Below are 22,277 nucleotides of genomic sequence, written 5' to 3'. Positions count from 1 at the left end.
CTAAATGGCAACGAACGCAAAGCACACCGATCACAATGCAAAAGGGCCACCACAAGCCCCCCCCCACCCACATGAGGAATCATATGCAATTCACACACCCATGCATCAAAATAGGCTTACAAACAACCACACATGAGTAAGGGTGCAAAATCCAGCTGTTTAAAACAAAATAGAAACCAACGGTCTTTAACCCCTTCGACGCCGATGACGGAACGGTTCCGTCATGCACGTCGGTTGGGCTGTGCTTATGACGGAACCGTTCCGTCATGGCCCCGCCCGCGCTCAGAACCTTCAGCGTGGCGCGGAAATCCGCGCCGCGCTGAAGGGGTTAATTTGATAGCGCATGGAGGCAAAGGAAAGCACAAATGCAGTGTGCCTGAATCAGCACACTGAAGCCTAACCTGCTGATATGCCAGTTCTCTGTTCAGAGCCCAGCACTGTTGCTGTAATGCCATTCTATCAGATGGCTCAGCAAGTTTAGTGGTGGTTTCTGACATATCGTAAGCTCAAATGTCAGCAGTCACCTTAGTCTTTCATCTATCAAAGGATGGTAAAATTAAAGCCATAACGCTGGTTTGTTTTGCATTTGTTTTTTCAGAGGGGCTGCAAATTTTTACAATGAGTACAATGTCCAACATGTCTCTTTATCGCGTTTTAATATTTTATTAACCCGACTGCGTGCAGGCTTTCAGCAAGGTCTCAAAAGCTGAGGTGCTGTCATCACCTCACTTCAGGAAAGTATCGTTTTAAGGTCATAGTCGTACAGAGCTTTCAACATGCAAACACAACTATTTAAAAGCACAGCTCGCAGAATACAATGGACACTCCCTGAGCTGCAGTTATCCTAATCCTTCGGCTCAATGAAGGTTAATTGCCGATTCAAAACCCCCTGGTGCTGCCTGTTCATACGTGGTGGGTCGGATCCAGAGCCCGAGGCTGCAGCAGGACAGACCGTGTCAAAAGCAGCAATCAAGGGGTCGCCATTAATCTACCCCCTGACTTCACAGAAGTACATTTATCTTGTGAAATGGTGACGGCCTGGCGCAGAGCTCACTGGAGCGCAAGAGCCCTGGAGATGCCCAATTCAAAAGAAGGGCTGGGGCAGCAACAAAAGGAACAGAGGTGTGGCAACTCTGGGCTAAGCACGGCAGCGCGGCAAACTTTACTAGTATTTAGCCGTTTCTAAATATAAATACAGACAAAGGAAACCTAGTTTCCCGTCTGTATTTATATGTAAAAATCCGTATAAACGGAAAACTGGGAGCCCTACGTAATAACACACTATATCAACAACTCCAACTCTTCACTGCAATTCCCTTCTCCATATCGGATCATTCAATCCCACATCACTTACACATGGTTGTAGCATTACAGAGCGCCCTGCATAACCCCCACAACAGCCCAAAGGCCCCCTTATTACAAATCCCAAGTCGTGGGTACCTCTTCTCCCACATGCTAGGGACTTATAAGTAAGCTAAATGAGCCAGTGCAATATTAGTCAATCATACATGTACTTTGGGGGTCAGAGCACATGCACTGGGGCCTAGATAGCAGGAAACCGTGCACTACAGAGATGAACATCAGTCTAAAAACGTGTGTGTGTATGGGGTGGGGAATCATATCAAATGAGGTCCTTTCCTACAAACATGATCCCATCGTGAGGTTTTAATGCAGGTGGAGAAAGAAGAAATACTATCTCTATGAAACTCACAGGAACAGAGCGTACAAATTAATATTTGCCTCTGCTTAAGATGATGTAAAAAGCCCTCAATCCTGATATCACCAGCCCAATCATGTTCTGGTCTGTCGGCTAATAATAATCATCCCCCTACTGATAAAGTAAGCTAGCACATGGATTTGAAAAGAAAATGTGTAGCTACAGGGTGGATAGTTTACAAGTTCTACTTATCAGGTATGACAGATGTAAGTTGCGAGAGACGGAGGATATTTATGACATATCCCAGATGGTCAGCCGATGAGAGGGCAAAGATAATACAAGTATTAGAATTGTGTGAGAAGCAGCAGATCCTGTTAACTCATTGCAATTCTGTTATTGTTTTGCTATATTTGACTCCAAAAGGCACCTGCTGACCCTTTCTTTCCATGACAAACACATGTTTGAACCAAAATAATTGTGAGATAATGAAGTAAATAAAGGACACCGATATAACTGATGGAGACAGGGCAGCAGCATCACATTTATTTTTGTAGGCCAAAGGCCACCAAAAATATATCCACAGCTGTAAAACAATAACCTTAAACCTGACGTTTACAGTGAGGCACTTTTCTGTGCAGCATTCTCTCCCATACCAGAGTACATTAGAGTGCAGATTCCTCCATACTAGTATAATGATCCAATGTTTTCTGGTAAGACAGTTGCCTAGGAGAGTGTATGGTTTTCCTCTCATATGAGGGAGGAAATAAACTTGTACAGCTGGGAATTGGATATGATCAGAACGAGATATTACATTGAATTCAACAACCATGAATAAGTTATCACACACAATGTAAACCAAGAAGGCTCATTTACCATGTCTTTTGAACAAGCTTGCCTCATTCCTTTGCAAGACGCAAAATATAAGTATTGCTGTTAAAAGGGGGAAATACTGTGAACAGTATTTTATGATCCCCCTAAAAGGACCAACATTTATATATTGATCAATTTAAATATGTAGTGAGAACGTACTCCTACCCCCCACAATGATAGTGGTTGCAGTAAACTGGGACAGACGCACAATTTGAGTCATACCACAATGGAGTGCAAGTCGAATACACCAACCAGGTTCAACCTGGTCAAAGATTTGACCTTCTCACTTAGTCTTTTAAATCCCAATTCACCACAGGAGTACACTTCTGAACCCCCAGGACCTTGGGAAAAGAATTTAGAGACTCACAGCGTGTCAGGCAGAGGTAAACAGCAGGCTCCAGCCCAGCTCCATTTGCCACTGGTCAGGTTGCTACTTCAGGAAAAGGCTTCTTGTAGCTTAAACAGGAGGTCAGAATTATGACTCTTGGAGTTCCCTTATTTGTCCTGGGTGGAAACGAGAGCAGGTCTAGTCCTCCAAGGCACCTCTGAGGTTTCAGACAGAAGGGCCAGCCCTCTTATCTTCTGCAGGTCTAGGAAGTGTTCTGAAGTAGTTGTCTGGAGGGGACACATTTATGCCTGCCACAAGCTAGTTGGTGGGCAATTGTAGGAAAGTACCCTTTTTTTCATGGTCACCCCCACTTTTTAGCACTGGTACTGATGTTTTTCGACTGATGTGCAATGGATCCCTGCTAACCAGGCACCAGTGGTAGCGCTCTTTCCCTGAAACAAGGTAAAATTGTCTAATCGTAACACAATTGGCACACACTTTGGCACACCTGTACGTCCCTTGTAAGTGGTACCACTGGTACCTAGGACATGGGTACTAAAGAGGGTACCTAAGGGGCTACAGCATGTATTCCGCCCCCTTAAGGGACCCCCATACAAATTGCATGCAGCCTGCCATTGCAGACTGCGTGGCATGGTGCAAACCATGAGTGAAAAGATGTCATGGCACACTCACTGTGTGCTATGGCAAAGTCACTGCATGTATGATATGCAAGTCCAACTCAAAAGCACACCTTGTAGCCCTAAGGCAGGGTGCATTATATTGCATGTGAGAGCATATCTGCAGGAGCAGATATGTCACTTTTTCTATCTGGTCCAATTACTAGATGGTACAAATGAAGAGGGAAGCCATCTTAAGTATATGTACTAGGCACTGATCATTAAGAGTTCCACAGCTACATGATGGCTTCACATAAACCAATGGTGTTTGGTATCAAACACCTTGTCTTAATAAATCTGTACTGTTGCCAGTATAAGATTTATTATGACATACACCCAGAGGGCACCTTAGAGGTGCACTTTGAAAAACCTACTACTATCTAGTGTGCTGGCTGACTCGTATCGACCAACCTGCCTTCACAGACAAGTTTCTGACCTCCTGCAGGTGAGAGCCAACGCTCTCTGAGGACAGAAACAATGCCTGCTACGGAGGAAAGTGTTCACATCTCCTCCATGAGGATCGCTAGTGATTTAGCATATTAAAGCCATGGGGCTTCAAAGCCCCTGCTGCCTGTGATGTGATTAGGAACTCTGTGGCAGAGTTATGCTCACTCCACACAGGAAATGGTTATATAAGGGTCTAGTGACCCCAAAGGTAAGTAGCACATTGGCTACAACCCTTCACTCCACTTTATGCCCCTAAATTCAGTATTTAGGTGGCCCCCTGACACCAGGAACTCATATTCGCCTGACTAAAGAAGGACGAAGAAAAGCCAAAGAACAAAAGAACTGTGGACTAGCTGAAGCCTTGACGCCAAACCCTGCCTGCTCCTGTCCCGACAATTCCAAATACCCAACTAGTTGGCAGCTGTGCATCCTCTTAATACAACAACAACGATGCCAATACTGCAACTCATCTTTAAACTCGTATTCAATTGTGAGGGAACATCTTGAAGAAAACAAAATGGACCTTAGACCTCTCTTTCCGTCGATTTAATCAATGAATTTTTATTTAATTTCCATTCTTAACACCTTCCATTTTAGAAATTAATCAACCCTCAACAAGCTATTAATGAATACTAATACAACAAGTTTCATACCACAACATTCTTTTTCACTCCATACATTCTATTCGTACATATCTGTCATTTATTCGCATTCATCTCACACATTCAAAACATACATCAACTTAATTCAGCATGACTGGATTCAAATTTTGTAAAAATCTTTTAATATAAGCCACAGAAACAATGCTAGACAAAGTAGTCACTATGTTCAACACTTTTTAAATGAATTCATAGTTCTTATGGCCAAATATCAAGGTCTACGTGTTTCAAGACCCCTTCAATCATGGGGCTCTCATCAGGACCTGTAAACTAAAAGCAAAAAAACTTTTTCAGTATAGCTAGAAACCCAATTCCTCTTAGTGCAATTAGAGATCTTATTAACAACTTGGATTACCTCAATAAGATGATGAATAGATCAGCCGATCTAACAACCAGGAAAAATCTAAATTTCGGAAACAAAACAGATGGTGGAGGGAAAGAGTCAAGCCTTGGGTATATGTCAAAAATGTAATCCCTCATTCATTCTTTTATACTCATTTATTACTTGCATAGTAAATTTGCTTTCTTGCTCTAAATCGGGGTGTGTCTTTTATAGTTTCTGTACCTAAAATGAAGTGAACAGAGAACTTCTTACTTCTATCTCTGGCATCCGGTTACAACCAATGTTCCGTTCTAAATTTATTGGCACATGACTTACTTAAAAAAACATTACTTGAACAAGCGTTGATGAAAGGTGGTTATATTCAGTTGACCAAAACGATCTCATGACCAGCTGTGAAGGATGTGAACAAGCCTTACTTATATTAATTTATTATAGCGGACCGATACTTCTTTTGAAGAAGTATATCACTAGACAAAGTACCTTAATTCTTTGGCCGGCAGGTGTTAATCACTTTCGTTGTGTCCAGCAAACTTACTGGTATTCGATTATATTTATGTTGTTTATCGTCGACTATAAGAAATCAAAGGTTGACATTATCTCCATCCTTAAACTTATATCTTTTGATCAAATCGCACTAGATGTAATGAACGTACCTGAATCCTTCAAATATGTAAAAAGCTGTTCTTTCTTGCTGCGTTCGGCGGACCTACTCGTGCCGATTCTGTTTGTGTCGCTTAACGTGGTGGAATCAGTTATATTTCCGGAAGTGGTGGTTTAATGGAAATTGAAGAGAGACTTCCCCATTTTTAAGATTTTTGTCTTAATGAATCCACTGTAAAAATACTAAGTTGAGCTTGTCATCTTGATGTTATAATTCCTTACATAACACTCTTGTGAAATATGCTTACTTTAATTCTTTCGGTTTTTTATCTAATTACCACTGCTTGCGGTCACGTGATTCTACGTCCTGAGACGTATTGTAGTTTGATCACGGAAGTTATAGTTTTTAGCATATACAGAGGTGCTCTCTCAATTATTTATATGCAAATAATTGAAATCAACTCGATACTTTAACACCATAAAAAGCAATGTATATTAGTGTCAAATTGGTTTGGGATGTGAAAATACGAATAGGTTAATTTTCGGTCCTTTTTTGAGTGAAAAAACGTTATTGAAACCTATATTCTAACAAATTGCAAAATCAGTGACGTTATATCCAGAAAAAGACACTTAATGGAATTGCCCCGATTTATGGAGTATAAAGAGCTAATAATTAGCTCAATTTATAGAGTTCTGAAAGCTCATTTAGTCCATTGGTGGCTGTATTGAACTTTACTATCAACATAGCTTCTCTTCTTGACAATTTTAATTCAAGGTCTCCTCCTCTCTCATCTTGTTCGACTTTCGAGATCACTGTCCATTTAAGATCTTTAATTAAATGGTTATTGATTTTCCAATGGTTGACCAATCGCGTTGTTTGGATATTTTTATTGATCCGCGATTTATGTTGAGAAAATCTTTTTCGGATCTCTTGGTTTGTTTTACCTATATACAATAGGTTACAGGGTCAACGAATCCCATAGATGACAAACTTACTTTTACAATTAGTAAAAGATTCATGTTTCCAATAGATGGAAGTATGTTCGAACAGGACTCCAAAGCAAAGAGTGGATTAAGCTTTAATGATTGGTCTAAATTCTTTATCAGATGCCAATTTTGATTAATGACTTTTTTCAAAATGTTTGAATTTGGACAAAATGTAGAGACGCAGACGATTCTTTCTAGTGGTGGTTTTTCATTTTTTTCAAGTAGAACTTCTCTTGGAGTCCACCATGCTCTTTTCATCGCCCTTTTTAACAATTTTTTAGGGTAGACTCTTTTTTTCAAGTTTTCAAGTAGTTTTGTTGCATGCAACATATATTCATCTTTGAAAAAACAATTGCGTCTCACTCGTAGGAATTGCCCGTAGGGCAGATTTTCTTTTAAATTCCTAGGGTGGCTGCTTGTAAAATGTAACGCAAGAGAAGAAGAAGAGAAGCTATGTTGATAGTAAAGTTCAATACAGCCACCAATGGACTAAATGAGCTTTTAGAACTCTATAAATTGAGCTAATTATTAGCTCTTTATACTCCATAAATAGGGGCAATTCCATTATGTGTCTTTTTCTGGATATAACGTCACTGATTTTACAATTTGTTAGAATATAGGTTTCAATAAAGTTTTTTCACTCAAAAAAGGACCGAAAATTAACCTATTCGTAATTTCACATCCCAAACCAATTTGACACTAATATACATTGCTTTTTATGGTGTTAAAGTATCGAGTTGATTTAAATTATTTGCATAAAAATAATTGAGAGAGCACCTCTGTATATGCTAAAAACTATAACTTCCGTGATCAAACTACAATACGTCTCAGGACGTAGAATCACGTGACCGCAAGCAGCGGTTATTAGATAAAACACCGAAAGAATTAAAGTAAGCATATTTCACAAGAGTGTTATGTAAGGAATTATAACATCAAGATGACAAGCTCAACTTAGTATTTTTATAGTGGATTAATTAAGACAAAAATCTTTAAAATGCGGAAGTCTCTTCAATTTCCATTAAACCACCACTTCCGGAAATATAACTGATTCCGCCACGTTGAGCGACACAAACAGAATCGGCATGAGTAGGTCCGCCGAACGCAGCAAGAAAGAACAGCTTTTTACATATTTGAAGGATTCAGGTACGTCCATTACATCTAGTGCGATTTGATCAAAAGATAGAAGTTTAAGGATGGAGATAATGTCAACCTTTGATTTCTTATAGTCGACGATAAAGAACATAAATATAATCGAAGACCAGTCAGTTTGCTGGACTCAACGAAAGTGATTTAACACCTGCCGGCCAAAGAATTAAGGTACTTTGTCTAGTGATATACTCCTTCAAAAGAAGTATCGGTCCGCTATAATAAATTAATATACGTAAGGCTTATTCATATCCTTCACAGCTGGTCATGAGATCGTTTTGGTCAACTGAATATAACCACCTTTCACCAACGCTTGTTCAAGCAACGTTTTTTCAAGTAAGTCATGTGCCAATAAATTTAGAACGGAACATTGGTTGTAACCGGATGCCAGAAATAGAAGTAAGAAGTTCTCGGTTCACTTCATTTTAGGTACAGAAACTATAAAAGACACACCCCGATTTAGAGCAAGAAAGCAAATTTACTTTGTAAGTAATAAATGAGTATAAAAGAATGAATGAGTGATTTACATTTTTGACATATACCCAAGGCTTGAATCTTTCCCTCCACCATCTGTTTTGTTTCCGAAATGTAGATATTTCCTAGTTGTTAGATCGGCTGATCTATTCATCATCTTATTGAGGTAATCCAAGTTGTTAATAAGATCTCAAATTGCACTAAGAGGAATTGGGTTTCTAGCTATACTGAAAAAGTTTTTTTGCTTTTAGTTTACAGGTCCTGATGAGAGCCCCATGATTGAAGTGGTCTTGAAACGCGTAGACCTTGATATTTGGCCATAAGAACTATGAATTAATTTTAAAAGGGTTAAACATAGTGATGACTTTGTCTAGCATTGTTTCTTTGGCTTATATGAAAAGATTTTTACTAAATTTGAATCCAGTTATGCTGAATTAAGTTGATGCATGTTTTGAATGTGTGAGATGAATGCGAATAAATGACAGATATGTATGAATAGAATGTATGGAGTGAAAAAGAATGTTGTGGTATGAAACTTTTTGTATTAGTATTCATTAATAGCTTGTTGAGGTTTGATTAATTTCTAAAATGGAAGGTGTTAAGAATGGAAATTAAATAAAAATTCATTGATTAAATCGACGGAAAGAGAGGTCTAAGGTCCATTTTGTTTTCTTCAAGATGTTCCCTCACAAATGAATATGAGTTTAAAGATGAGTTGCAGTATTGGCATCGTTGTTGTTGTATCATGTTAGAGGCTTAGCTTTACTGCCTTCAGCCTAAACCCAGTTTTGTTATTGGTGCATCCTCTTAAAGCATTGGAGGGCTACCAGCACTTCGCCAACCACTCAGCATCTCCTTTGAAGAAGAGGAGCCACTTCCCTGAGGACACCGACCATTCTGCTGACCAACGGGTCCACCAGTGCAGCAGCCACCCTAGAAGAGGTCACCATGCTCCAGGTCAGATCCGTCTCCCAAGTTTGGAGACTCAAGATCCCCAGGAGCCACACTTCACCAATACCCAGGGTACTAGCCAAGGCACCAGCCAAGGCTTGTTCAGTGTCCAGCCCGGGCACCAACACCACCAGAACTGGCCTACCAACGTGGGATGTCAGCATCAGAGAGGCCATTGTCGAGAGTGGCCCTGTTGTCCTGTTTTGTCCCCATCTTCAGGTCGACCTAAAAAGTGAGAGCATCCAACGCTAGTTACCCACCAGACAAAACACCTCTGCACCGAGGCCCCACAGTCTGAGTCCAAATCTACCTACGGTGCACCCTTATCTCAGAGACCCTCAAGAACTGAGACCGTCTTTGGGTTCCGGCATACTTTCCCCCCAAGTCCCCACTTGCAACATTTTTCTTGTTTCAGGTTTCTCCATAGACTTCATTGATAGCGTTTGAAGCTACCCCTGCGACCAGCACCTGTGCAAACAGACACACCAGGGCAGGCAAACCGAAACTGCTGGTTGTGATAGGTTTCAGTGACCTCAAAATGCAGGAAATACATGGGAAGGGAATTCCCTCTAACAGAGTTTCTTCCCTCCACACACTTAAGAATCTGGGTACCTAGAGGGGATGGACAATGATAAAGATTTGAAGTCTTGCTGTATATTCCGGTTCAATTAGTTAATCCGGGAGTCTCCTGAGGCGGAAGCCGGGAGTGAATCTGTTCTTTTTAAAACTATTGTTGTGTGATACCTTGTACTTTTAATACCACTTCCCTGTGCACTGAAACAGCGCTCCTAGCGCTGCAACGAACGCCACCTTCGCCATTACTGAGGGCGAGGCGCCACGGCGGACACGCCCACCTCAGCTGGCCACGCCCCCTCTTGACACTACAAAGTGCGCGCAGCTGGAAAGCGCGTCACTGTAATCCGGGAGTCTCCTGAGGCGGAAGCCGGGAGTGAATCTGTTCTTTTTAAAACTATTGTTGTGTGATACCTTGTACTTTTAATACCACTTCCCTGTGCACTGAAACAGCGCTCCTAGCGCTGCAACGAACGCTACCTTCGCCATTACTGAGGGCGAGGCGCCACGGCGGACACGCCCACCTCAGCTGGCCACACCCCCATGACTCCTCTCACACTGACATAAATAGATGTGTCTTGCTAGGAAGCGCAGCGGACGGGCGCAGCGGGCGCGCCGTCAGCGCGTCGAAGGCGCGCCAAAGGCAAGCCCGTCTGGGCCCGTCCGGGCCTGGACCGGGCCCAGGGCCAGTCCCCCTGCCTCCTCCACTAGCCCCGTCCGCACCTGCTGGACCCATACCCAACTTCACCTACTTAATACGCGCCCTTGCTTGACCAGCTCTCGCTGCATCCCAAACCACCTGGAGACCGCTCATTACCATTGCTCGCAATGCAGTTTCACTCTTCCGCCCTGCCAACCTTGTCTCTCTCTATGTCCCCCGCTACAGCTATCCTCCTCTAATCAGCGCACCCTGAAAGCAGGTTTGATTAATTGCCGTTCTCTTCCCCGGCATGCCAATGACATCTGGATGTCCATCTCTTCTGATGAATGGGATATTCTCTTTCTCACCGAGTCTTGGATCACAGACTCCTCCTCTCCGGATATCTATCTGGCTATTCCCCCAGGATATGATATAAAATGCTTGAACCGGGCTGGTGGTAAGTCTGGAGGCGGTCTAGCCGTCATTTTTAAATCCCTTGTCCAGCTGACTTTTACCAAACTTACCAACATTGGTACAATTGAAGCCATGTACTTCTCCATTTCCGACTCTGCGGCAGTTATCCTGGCTGGCACATTAGTCTATAATCCCCCCCCCGCCACCTCCCCCTCCCTCACTGCCCTCGTCCACCAACTGGCTGACTTATCTCTTAAACACCAATACTTCATTGTCCTGGGCGATTTTAACCTCCACATAGACAATCCGCTCTGTGTGAAGGCAACCAACCTGTTGGAAACTATGGATAGCCTCAATCTCAAGCAATTAGTTGCAGGTCCCACTCATGTGGCTGGCCACACTCTGGACCTCATATTCGCCAATTTTCCACTTATCACTGTCCTCCCGCCCCTCCCTCTTACTTGGACTGATCATTACCTCATTCCCTTCTCTCTTACCCTGGGACGAAAATCTGCCCCTATGGCCCCAAGGAAGGAGTTGGGAAGAAAGTGGCACAAGGTTACATGTGCCACCTTGGACCCGTTATTCCATTTTCAGTCGGAGTACCTCTCCTCGGACATTGATGAAAATGTCTCTAGGCTGAATACTACCCTCGTTGAAGCGATTGAGTCTATCGCCCCCCAGAAATTCATCACCTCCACTAGGTCGCGACCCTCTGCTCCCTGGTTTTCCACCTCCCTCCGGGAGGAGAAAAGCAGATGCAAGGCTCTCGAACGCAAGTGGAGATTAAACTACGACCTCCAAGCCAAACTTCTATATAGAACTGCCCTAAAAAAATTCCTTAAACAAAAAAAAAGCGCGATGAAAGACCACTTTGCCTCTCAAATTAATAAAGCTAAAAAAAACTCATCTAAAACGCTCTTTAGCATTGTTAAAGATTTTATTAACCCTCCGGCCAGGGCTCCTCAGAACACCGCGAGTCAGGCTCTTTGCGAGGGACTCTCAGACTACTTTCTCGAAAAGATTAACAAACTCTGTGTCTCCTTCCCCACAGGGCCTGTCACCTTGCCTTTTCCCACTAGTCCCCCAGAGTCACCGTCCTTTCTTTCATTTAACAAACTTAACCAGGACGAGGCTATCAGACTACTTATTCACTGCAAATCCGGTGCCCCCTCTGATCCTGTCCCCGCAAAAATCATGGGAGAACTGGCGCCTTTACTCGCCTGCCCCTTCCTCTCCATCTGGAATGCCTCCCTTCACCATGGCTTCTTCCCTACCACCTGGAAGGAGGCCTTGGTGATCCCTATTCTAAAAAAATCAGACGCTGATCCCACTGTTTTTGCTAATTATCGTCCCATTTCCCTTCTTCCTAAACCCGCCAAAGTCCTGGAAAAAGCCGTACAGCTGCAACTCACGGAATACCTAGAAAACCATTCTCTGCTGCATGGATCACAATCCGGATTCAGAGCCGGATTCAGCACTGAGACGGCCCTGCTGGAAGTATCCGAAACAATTCGAGAATGCGTGGACAGGGGCGAGGAGGCCATGCTGGTTCTCCTCGACTTGTCCGCAGCATTCGATACGGTCTCTCACCCCATCCTCCTTGACCGACTTAAGCAGATAGGCATTGGTGGCACTGCCTTCAGCTGGATCAAGTCCTTCCTCTCATCTAGAAGTCAAAGGGTACTGTTGCGTCCCTTCAAGTCTGAGAAAAAACCTCTGTCATGTGGGGTGCCGCAAGGCTCCGCCCTCAGCCCCCTGTTCTTCAACGTCTATCTTGCCCCCTTGGCCGACGTTGTGGAGTCCTACGGAGTCAGGGTGGTCTCTTACGCTGACGACACACAGTTGGTGTTCTCCTTCAGGGACCACTCGGACTCCGCATTCGTCAATTTTCGCCAATGCCTTAACAACATCAGTGTCTGGATGACCGCGAATCACCTCAGATTGAATGCAGACAAAACGGAGGTTCTGTTTTTTAATCAGAGAACCTCCATCCCCTCCTCCTGGTGGTGGCCCACGGCGCTTGCTCCCGCCCCGTCCCCCGTTCACTCGGCTCGGAATCTGGGTTTCCAATTTGACGACTCCCTGTCATGCAAAACCCAGGTTAATAAAGTCACCTCCGCCTGCTTCATGAAACTGCGCATGATCAGAAAAATCCTTCCCTATCTCCCCCTGGATTCCCGCCGTACAGTCACCCAAGCCCTCATCACGTCCCACTTGGACTATGCCAATAGCCTCTATGCTGGTGCCCCCCAGTACCTGATAGGCCGGCTGCAGATTGTCCAGAATGCTGCAGCCAGACTGATCGGTAATATCCCGTACCGTCAATCTGTTTCTGCTTATCGGAGGGAACTCCACTGGCTTCCAGTGGCTAGCCGCATTCAGTTCAAGGTCCTCACCCTCACCTATCGAGCTGTCAACGACTGCGGACCTACTTATCTGAAAAAACGGGTTTCGATATCCCGCTCCACCAGATCCCTGAGATCTAATGACCTCCGCCTCCTGATCGCGCCCCGTTTTAGATTATCTGGAACTGGTGGCAGAGGGTTCAGTGTCATTGCTGCCAAATTGTGGAACTCCCTTCCAATTGAGCTGAGATTCTGTCCCTCTGAATCCATCTTCCGAGCCAAACTTAAAACCTGGCTCTTCTCCGGACTTTAGTCTCTCCACTGCTCCTCCTGCTTCACTCCCCTTTCCCTTGGTAACTCTGGATTTTAGCGCCGGGACACCCCTTCGGGGGTAGCTGCGCGCTCTACAAACTACATAAAATAAATAAAAATAAATTAGTTTAACAGAAGGATAGCCCCTCCTATAAAAAGTGAGATGGACTGGGGTCATGGTCCTAAACTTGATGCTCTGTTTCACAGTTTGCTAGAACATCAACTGAATGGCTATTGAAACATGGTTATATAGCTCCTAGGTCAGCTTAATCTATGTATGTATCGTGGATCTTTTTCCGTCTGGTAGTTGAGTCAGGAAGTCCAAGATGGAGTCTGTAACCATAGTCGAAGTGAGAATGGACAGTCACACAGCATACATATATAACCACCGAGCAATAGGTTTTGTTGCAGTCATAGCTGTAGTGAGCATAATGATCAAACCTTCTTCTTAACCCGCCTATTGAAGGCCATATATTTATCATAATATACCCTGAAGTTCTTAGCCTTGGCAATAGAGTGAGACATAAGCCAACACTGACACCGACAATTGTGTAAAGAAAACTTTTGTATTATTAATTGTCTTCTTAAAGAAGGTCATGACCATCAGATTATATATAACTACAAAGCACTCTCAGCTTATGAGTGATGTTGGAAGAGCGTTGGCAAACAGCTGCAGCTCCGTATGGTCAGGATTAGAGAGAACACTGAAGCCTAAACACGGACTATAAATTCAAAAGATTAGGCTATGATGCAGTCCTCTGCGGCACCGCAAAGGTGTTTGACAGTATACAAGGACGAAATAGGGGAGACTGACACCATTTGAAAGCAGGCATACAGAAAGAACCTGAACCATTCAAGTGCTGTACCTGTTAGTCAATAAATATGACGTGGTTAATCGTTACATATGTAGTTTAGAAATCTAAATGCTGGAGCCTGTCTTGCACCTCTTCACCTTTGGCCACCAGCAGCTCATCCAGAGTTTAGATAAAACAGCCGCTTCTGTTGCATGTTGTAATAGGAATCACACCTCGGATCAGTCAAGACATCCATATGTTTCCTAATGGTTGAAAAGTTATGTGGCCAGTTGTTTTTTCATGCTTTTTATCAATGCTTGCAGGAGTATGATTAATTAGTGGATTTTCAGATCAGCTGGGATCAACCCGAGTTTCCTAACGGGGCCATCACAAGGGGGTATATATGGGCCTTATGACCCAGGCGTCATGCTTTTCAGGGATCCGCACACCTGTTACAAAATATACTTTAAATTTGGTATTTATTTAAAGGAGGGTTTAAATATGGCAGCTTACTTTGCTGTACCACTAGCTGCCTACTTTCTCTTTCTCTTAGGTGGAGTGTTGTCCTGTTTTATTTTTAACTTTAAATCAGGTACTTATGGCACCTGCCAAAAACGAAAGATGTTTCCAGTAGGCCCTGCATCAAGTATTTGTACCAGGCCCTGCAAGAACGTTTGTCAGCCCTGTTTCTTTAAGCAGATTTTAACAATCCATGCTGATCTTTGCAACCAGTTCTGATGCAATGAGAACTTTATCGTATCACACAGAGTGACTGCATTGACAGGAGCCAACTTCTAAACAATTGTTGGGAGGCCACGTTTTGAGATATGACAGAGCCATGCCGACCGGAACCTCTTAGATAGTAGGTAGTCCTTGCAACCAATCAAAATATTGACTACTATCACATGTATTCTAGTTATGCTGTGACATCCTTCATATTGTCATGAATGTCAAAGTTTTTGTAAAAAGGGAAGCACCTGAATCGGTATTTTCCCTTTGGTGATTGTAACCGAGTGGATGACGATGCCAAGAAAATGTAAGTAGACATGTCTCCTAGTGTCCGAGCTATGCCTCATAATTGACCAGTCACAATTCACTCTCCTAACTACAAGGGACCAGTTAGTTAGAGCATGATCAATGCAGACAGGGTGTGAAAATTAGTCCATTTCCTGTGAATGTGTCTTTTTACGGATTTTGAGAGGGAGACACGGCCTTTTAAATAAACTGCAGCAGGATAGGACCATATCCTTGCTGACTCGGGCAACTGAAATTCAAACGAGAATAGCCAATGAGTGGACCAGCGTATGACCAGTTTTAAATAGTTTGGGGTTTGGAGAATGGCGTGTCCCCTGACTGGAGACAAAGAAGTGTGATGAAAAAGAGCCATCAGGCCTTCCCTATCTATACACTCAAAATCCGAGCAACATCCCCGTATTTAATCGGGACTGATTCAACCCTGCTCTAATTTAGGGAAGAGCTGAAGATGCATCTCCTTAAAGAACTTTATGAAAATGATGGGTTAATAGTCCACTTTTGCTCTTAGAAACCTGCTAACTCTCCAATCACACGTTCATTGTCTTTGAATTGGACCCTGTACACCGCTTGCTGCTTTTTGGCTAGGTTTACACTATATAAATATCATATTCAAATCTCATACATACACATAGCGTGGCCTATTATGTTTGGTTTCCTTGTCTCATTACACGAAACAAACAGAATCAAAGTCTGCTTGAAATAGTGGACCTGTGTGATGGCCATAGTTTGCCAAAATGATTAACTTATAGTAGTACTACATAAATCAAACAAACCTTCAAGATTGTTTGCTCCAGCGGTCTGTTACACACGAAATCAACATGAAGCAGGGGAGAGGCTCTCTTTACAAGCTAATGTCTCTGGGAATGAGTGGTTGCTCGAAGTCAGGTTGAAGAACCCTGGTGCATCCCTGTAAATGATAGTCATCCACCTCCCTGTCTCCTGAGCCTGTTACTGTGGAGGATTTTAACACCTAGCTATCTCGAGATCCAGTTTGTGTCATTCCCAGCCAGTTCTCACTTACATAAATAGTGTCCTGGATGTCTTTCAGAAGTAGGTTGCAGACCAAACACTTGCCTGCCAAATGTTTACAGAAGCCTGGCTCCAGGAAAGAGTCCGACTAGAATCAGCCTGTTTATTGGTGGAGAAAAGTCCCTGCTAATCCCCACTGATGCAGAGGAGCCTTGGCTTCAGCATGGCAGAATTCACACTGACCAGTAGTTCTTTGTTTCTTGCTGGTGTGTTGTAAGACTGACACGCATTTTCCACCTACTGCCCGGATTCTGCAGGGAATAGAACCTATATAAATTAAACTGTGAATAAAACTACATTTTCCCAAGTGTGGACCTCGCCTTTCCTTTGCCTGTTTCATATTATTCTGTGTTTCCATGCCAGTGTTATCCAAGTGTTTTAAAAAGCCGAGTCCTCATACCAGCAGTTCCAGACAACAGTTTATACATATGTTTCAGATCACTGTGAAGGGGTTCCTGTATTTTGTATATAGTTAGCCGATAGAGGTCACTCTCTGATTCAGGTTGTAATTTCTAATCTTATAAGCACCGTCATTCACGTGTCGTCCAATAGTTTATACTGCCATGATACCTAAATCCACTTGGTTGTCGCCATCTGTTGAACTACTTTAAAAGTGGCAAGTTGCTGACACCTTATTATAACTTTGCATTGTTTTTTGTTTATGCAATACAGGCTGCTTCCATTCCAGATTACAGAGGCCCCAATGGTGTGTGGACCCTGCTGCAGAAAGGGAAGACTGTATGGTAAATGGAGTCTAATCTGGCACTGACATTCGTAGGTTTTGTAATGCATGTGTAGTCTCACAGTAGTTTCTTCATACATTTGCATGCATGTGGGAGGTTGCTTATAGACCTTTGTGCATGGCTGTATGTATCTCTAAGTGCTGTTAGGTCGGTATGTGTAGTACTTTAGAATACCAAACAATACCTGTGTAGTAGTAGAGAGCACACATTTCCAGAATGCGATTCAAATCTTCGTTATTAGGACCCTGATTGGGAAAAGGGCCTAAGAAGGCCTTCCGGATAATATACTGAAAGATATGTTGTCTTAATCTTGACTCCAGTACTATATATAATCCTAAACATCATACCGGTACCGGACTTGGAAGGAGCCATTCTTCAATATCTGGACCGGGCCACTAAAGATGGAATTTAGCAATGAGATAGCTCCGTTATGGTTGAGACGCTTCGTGCCTGAGAAATGTATTGTTGGATATAGCCAGTGTTGTACCACTGTCTTCCAAACAATTCATAATAAACGTATGTACATTTAAGGGCTTTCGGTGAGCCTACATCTATTGAATTGGCATTTGCATGGGTATGCCCAGATGCAGGTGCTGTTCACACTGTACCACTGGTACCAAGCTATGCCTGACTGATGATCCCTAATAAGGGTGAAACATGTCCTGGGTTGCTTGTGTTCCTCTCTGGGCAAGGCCTGACAGGGCTGGACTATCCCTTTTGGAGAAGGGTCCCACCTGATTTGCATATGTCTGAGTCCAAACCAAGGTGGCATTGTGTACAAAAAAACGATGGATTGGGATGCAGCCCATATTGATAGCCAGTGGCTGAGATTAATTCAAACATTCCATCCGTCACCTTTCTTTTGATGCCCTTTGTATTCTGCGGGAAGGCATTTGTAGGCAGAAGGATTCGTATCATAAAGTTCATAGCTACACATTTTATGAGTTTCAGAGTTTTGGAAGACCGCTTCAGAGTTTCATTTTGTGGCTAAATGAGAGATAGCTGCCCGAGGCAGTTTACTCTGTAGTCATACACTTAGATTGTGTTTATACATCGTCCTTTTCATTAGCGCATATTTTAAATTGGAAGTTCACAGTTGGAGAGTGTTTATGCTGTGCCCTTAGAGGTATGTTGACACCTGATGCACCAGATTTATTAACTAGGACTGTGGATTACAATTGAAATAGGAATGGTTTAGACCCAATTCACAAATAAGGAGTATTTATACTTGTGTCCCACAATTTACTGGTAAGGAAGGCACAATAGATCTGGTTACATAAAAGCGTGAAGGACTCATGGGGCATTTACATGGAATAATTTACTCCAGATCCAGGAGAAGAAACTGGGTTATACCCGAATCCTTTAGAAGGCCCTCGAGTACACCTGAGACACAGAAGTGGCCTGAGTGACTGCCAAGTCACACAGGACAGCCACTGTTAGCCTTGGGACCCTGTATAAAGCCCTGGCACTTGCCTCGGGTACATACAGAAGGGTCCAGTGTACTCCTAAAGGACATACTTTATTCATGAGTCACATAAACAGAGTTTGGGGTACGCAGAAGGTGCATAAGTCGAGCGCTATATAAGAACACACATACATACATACATGATGTATTCCTCTGGTATAAAGAAGAGCCTGGATCACTTGTGAGACATGCTGAAGAACTTAAGTTGCTCCATAGTTGCAAAGAAGTCCCTGGTTTTCTTCTAAAAGGAAAAGATTTCCTTTAAAGACATAGAATGGTCAACTGTTTATAATTGAGAGATTTTGAATTCAAAATATCTTTTCCCTCTCGCAGTGCATCTGACCTAAGTGCTGCAGAGCCCACCCTCACCCATATGTGCATTGCACGTTTGCACGGGCACAAACTGGTAAGGATTCTGCATGCTTTACTCACTCTGAACCTTGTCCTCTCATAAACTTCATCAGCATGATATCCCTCACTGCAAGTACTTGCCTTCTGCAGTCTCCCTGCATGTCCTCTCATTTCAGCTTACTCTTTTATTCTAACTTGTCGACCCGCAATTTAATATGTGCTTGTGTATGCCCATGTAATGTGCTGCCTAAGCTTTTAATTTAACACTCCCCACTTGTGCTACATCTCTGTGTGTCCATACCTTCCAGTCCTTTGTATTGTGCCCCTTCCTCCGTGTTACCAGATTACTTTTGCACCCTACTGTGGGGATGTCACCTTCATGGTCTGTCTGCGACCCTCCCCTTCTTTACAGCAGTACTTCCACATCTCTGGTTTGTACTGCACTCACTGTTTTCTTCCCTCTTCTAGGTGCAACATGTTGTGTCCCAGAACTGTGATGGCCTTCACATACGCAGTGGAATTCCTCGATCGGCCATATCTGAGCTGCATGGAAATATGTATATTGAGGTGAATGAGCAATGCATGATGTGCATTTCCAGACTTAGGGCATAGAAATGAACGTGTGGTGACTGTAATCTTAGCAACCATTCTAGTGACTTAAATGCTTGGGACAGACAAAGAGAGCAGCGCATGGTGTGGGTAACTGACCACTCTCAAGAACGCTGAACTATAATTTGAGGCCCTTAAAAAGTAAATGCAGGTTGAAGGGAACCATTGAGTGAAGATCATGGGTTATAGTGGACCTAGATGCAGAGATTAACAGGAAAATGCAGCGGATGGTTATTGACAGAGCAATGCAGGCTGTCTAGGAGAAAAACCTGGGCAAATGAGACTCCTGGGTCAACGCTGGGTGTTTGATTCTTTAATCCCAGTGTGAAGTTTGGAAAGCTAAAATCCAAGGTATGTCCGAGCAATTCAAGATGTAGGCTAGTAGGACCCAGGAACTGATTCTGTAAGGCTGTAAGTAGAGGAGCAAAAATCAATTTTGGAACCTCGCCTTCAGATTGTCAAAAGTGTGCTGTGGGGAACCCAAGCACAGGGACTGTCTGCAAAACTTAGTCTGATGAACAATAACATGGACTGTCAACCATGCAGATTAAGGTAAGGCAAGGTACAGAACATGAGCAACACATAGTATGGAGATAAACACGGGCCTGGATCCATCAGCAGTCCATGATGTGGTGAACCCAGACGCAGGGACTGCCAGCAGCAACTAGGATGTTGGGAATCCAAATCCTAGGACAGTTAGGTGGGGCTCTCTAAGCATTTATAGAAACTTACTCCTGATTGACATTCCTCACTGCCTCCATTCTCTGGCAGAGAGGTTCCTCTTGCTCATTTTGTCCAACACCTCTTTTCTGAATTGATGATACTAGTGGCATCCTTACTGTGGACTAAGGTTCACCAGAGTCTCTGTATTGCAAGTGGACAGTCCTGACTACCCATTTAGTCAACACCAACATTGGAAGGCACCTTTCATACACATGCCTTCCATACTGATGGACAGTAATTTAATTGAATGTTTTTGTGTTTGTTTCAGGTCTGTACTCAGTGTACTCCGAACAAAGAATACATACGCCTCTTTGATGTGACAGAGCGCACAGCCTTGCACAGACATCACACTGGGAGGACGTGTCACAAGTGTGGAGGCAAGCTCCGGGATACGATTGTGCACTTTGGGGAACGGGGAACCCTGGCACGCCCACTGAACTGGGAAGCAGCAGCCGAGGCAGCTAAAAATGCTGACGTGATCCTTTGCCTGGGCTCTAGCTTAAAGGTAAGGATGGTTCACTTGCAGGCAGTACCAGCTACTGTGCATTACCTGATCACTACTGCTTGTCCTGAACTCTTCATCTCCTAGTCTTGTGCGTGCGAAGCATAAATCAGTTTTATTTCTCTATCTACACATCTGCAGTGAACTATCGCTTGTTGGGCTCCTATGTCTAAAATGAGCTGTGCATGACTAATACACTGCTATGATCTCGCTGGTCTTCTCCGCCCGACTGATGCTATTTTAAAACTGTCTTTGAAGTGTCCTGAACGTGCCAGCCTCTGATTGAATCGCAGCCCTGTAATAAGCGTTTTTATTTTTACAGGTTCTAAAGAAGTACCCTTGCCTGTGGTGTATGAATAGACCTCACAGTCGTCGGCCCAAGCTCTACATTGTAAACTTGCAGGTAATGAACTGGGCCGGTGTAGCTTGGTGAGAATGAATGCTTGTCTTGAAGTGAATATTATACCTTTCCCTAAACTTTCAAGGTTTCCGGGTTTAGTGGGCAGAATTCTGTGGGGGTACTGTCGTGTTTGCAGCATGTGCTGTAGATGAAATGCTGTGCACTCTCTGTCCTTTAGTTCTGGGTTCGATGCAGACAAAATTGGGTAGTCAAAAGATTCCCTTTAGGCACTTCTCCCTGCCAGCAATGAAGAGAAGTAAAAACTTACTCAAACTAATGAATTGAGGTAAGAAACGCCAATTCATTGTGGCACAATAAAGATCTCTCAAGAACTTGAAAGTTGAGCCAGAAAAGAGGAAACAGATAGGTAAATGGTACGTATAAATGTTTAGATAAGCAATACAACTCAGAAGGAATGCAACATACGGGGCCGGGCTATGACTCCAAACATTTGAATTGCTGTCTCATCAGGCACTACATTTCTTTCTGCCACCAGCGTTATCCTGCAGTGACTGGTTCAGGTCAACCCAAATCATTTCAGAAGCATTACGGTCTCTTTAGTTTTAAAATGGGGATTGGGGGTTAATGATTGAATCGATATAGTGAAGCTTGTAGATTTTGATTTGGATAGCGTGAACCTAGCTGGGGACAGCAGAGTGCTGTAACTGGCCAAGCCCCCGGCAATACATTAGGGGATGAGGTGACAAGATAGGCATATGTTAGTGGTGGTGTTTCTAAGCGGTACGTTTCCAGCTTTTTCCTAAATTTATGACAGCTGGTGCCATTTCTATGTCGATGCTGTTCTAAATCCTATGGGTAAGCACAAAATGACATTGGAATAGGAGTTTTACTTTAATGTTCCTAAAAAATGCTGAAAAATATAAAAAGTCTATCTAAACGAGATGGTAAACACCCACCTCCCGAAATAAATCTCCACCCACAACAAATAGTCTTGTGTTCTCGCTGTAAGGTCTTTGTGACCCGGTGTATCCTTGAAAATACTGTTCCTGTCACTGGTATACAAAGTCTGGTTAGGGCCCAATATGGTCGCATTTCCTAAAGTTAAGGTTCAAAGATAACAGTGGGCCAGCTACCCCCGTAGAGCTACAAGAACGCCTTGAAGGTCAGGTCATGACGCTTCTGTCATGGATTCTACCAGTTGAGGTCAAGATTTTTCTGCGGTGTGGTAACCAAGGTAAC

General features: G+C 43.3%; 1 protein-coding gene across 3 annotated transcripts in view; it reads left to right on the top strand.

Moving 5' to 3' along the window:
• SIRT7 (sirtuin 7) overlaps positions 1-22,277 on the top strand; it is a 157,071-nt gene that overhangs the window by 119,134 nt on the left and 15,660 nt on the right. For all 3 annotated transcript variants that reach the window (XM_085617544.1, XM_085617543.1, XM_085617542.1), the window contains 5 exons: positions 16,957-17,027; positions 18,826-18,898; positions 19,312-19,410; positions 20,444-20,680; positions 21,000-21,080. In XM_085617544.1, the coding sequence (XP_085473670.1) occupies positions 16,957-17,027; positions 18,826-18,898; positions 19,312-19,410; positions 20,444-20,680; positions 21,000-21,080 (561 nt within the window). The remainder of the gene's footprint in view (positions 1-16,956; positions 17,028-18,825; positions 18,899-19,311; positions 19,411-20,443; positions 20,681-20,999; positions 21,081-22,277) is intronic.

This window comes from Triturus cristatus, chromosome 7 (assembly GCF_964204655.1).
Source record: "Triturus cristatus chromosome 7, aTriCri1.1, whole genome shotgun sequence".
Lineage (NCBI taxonomy): Eukaryota > Metazoa > Chordata > Amphibia > Caudata > Salamandridae > Triturus > Triturus cristatus.
The sequence above is the reverse complement of the archived record's forward strand: the minus strand, read 5'-3'. Positions and strand labels throughout refer to the sequence as shown.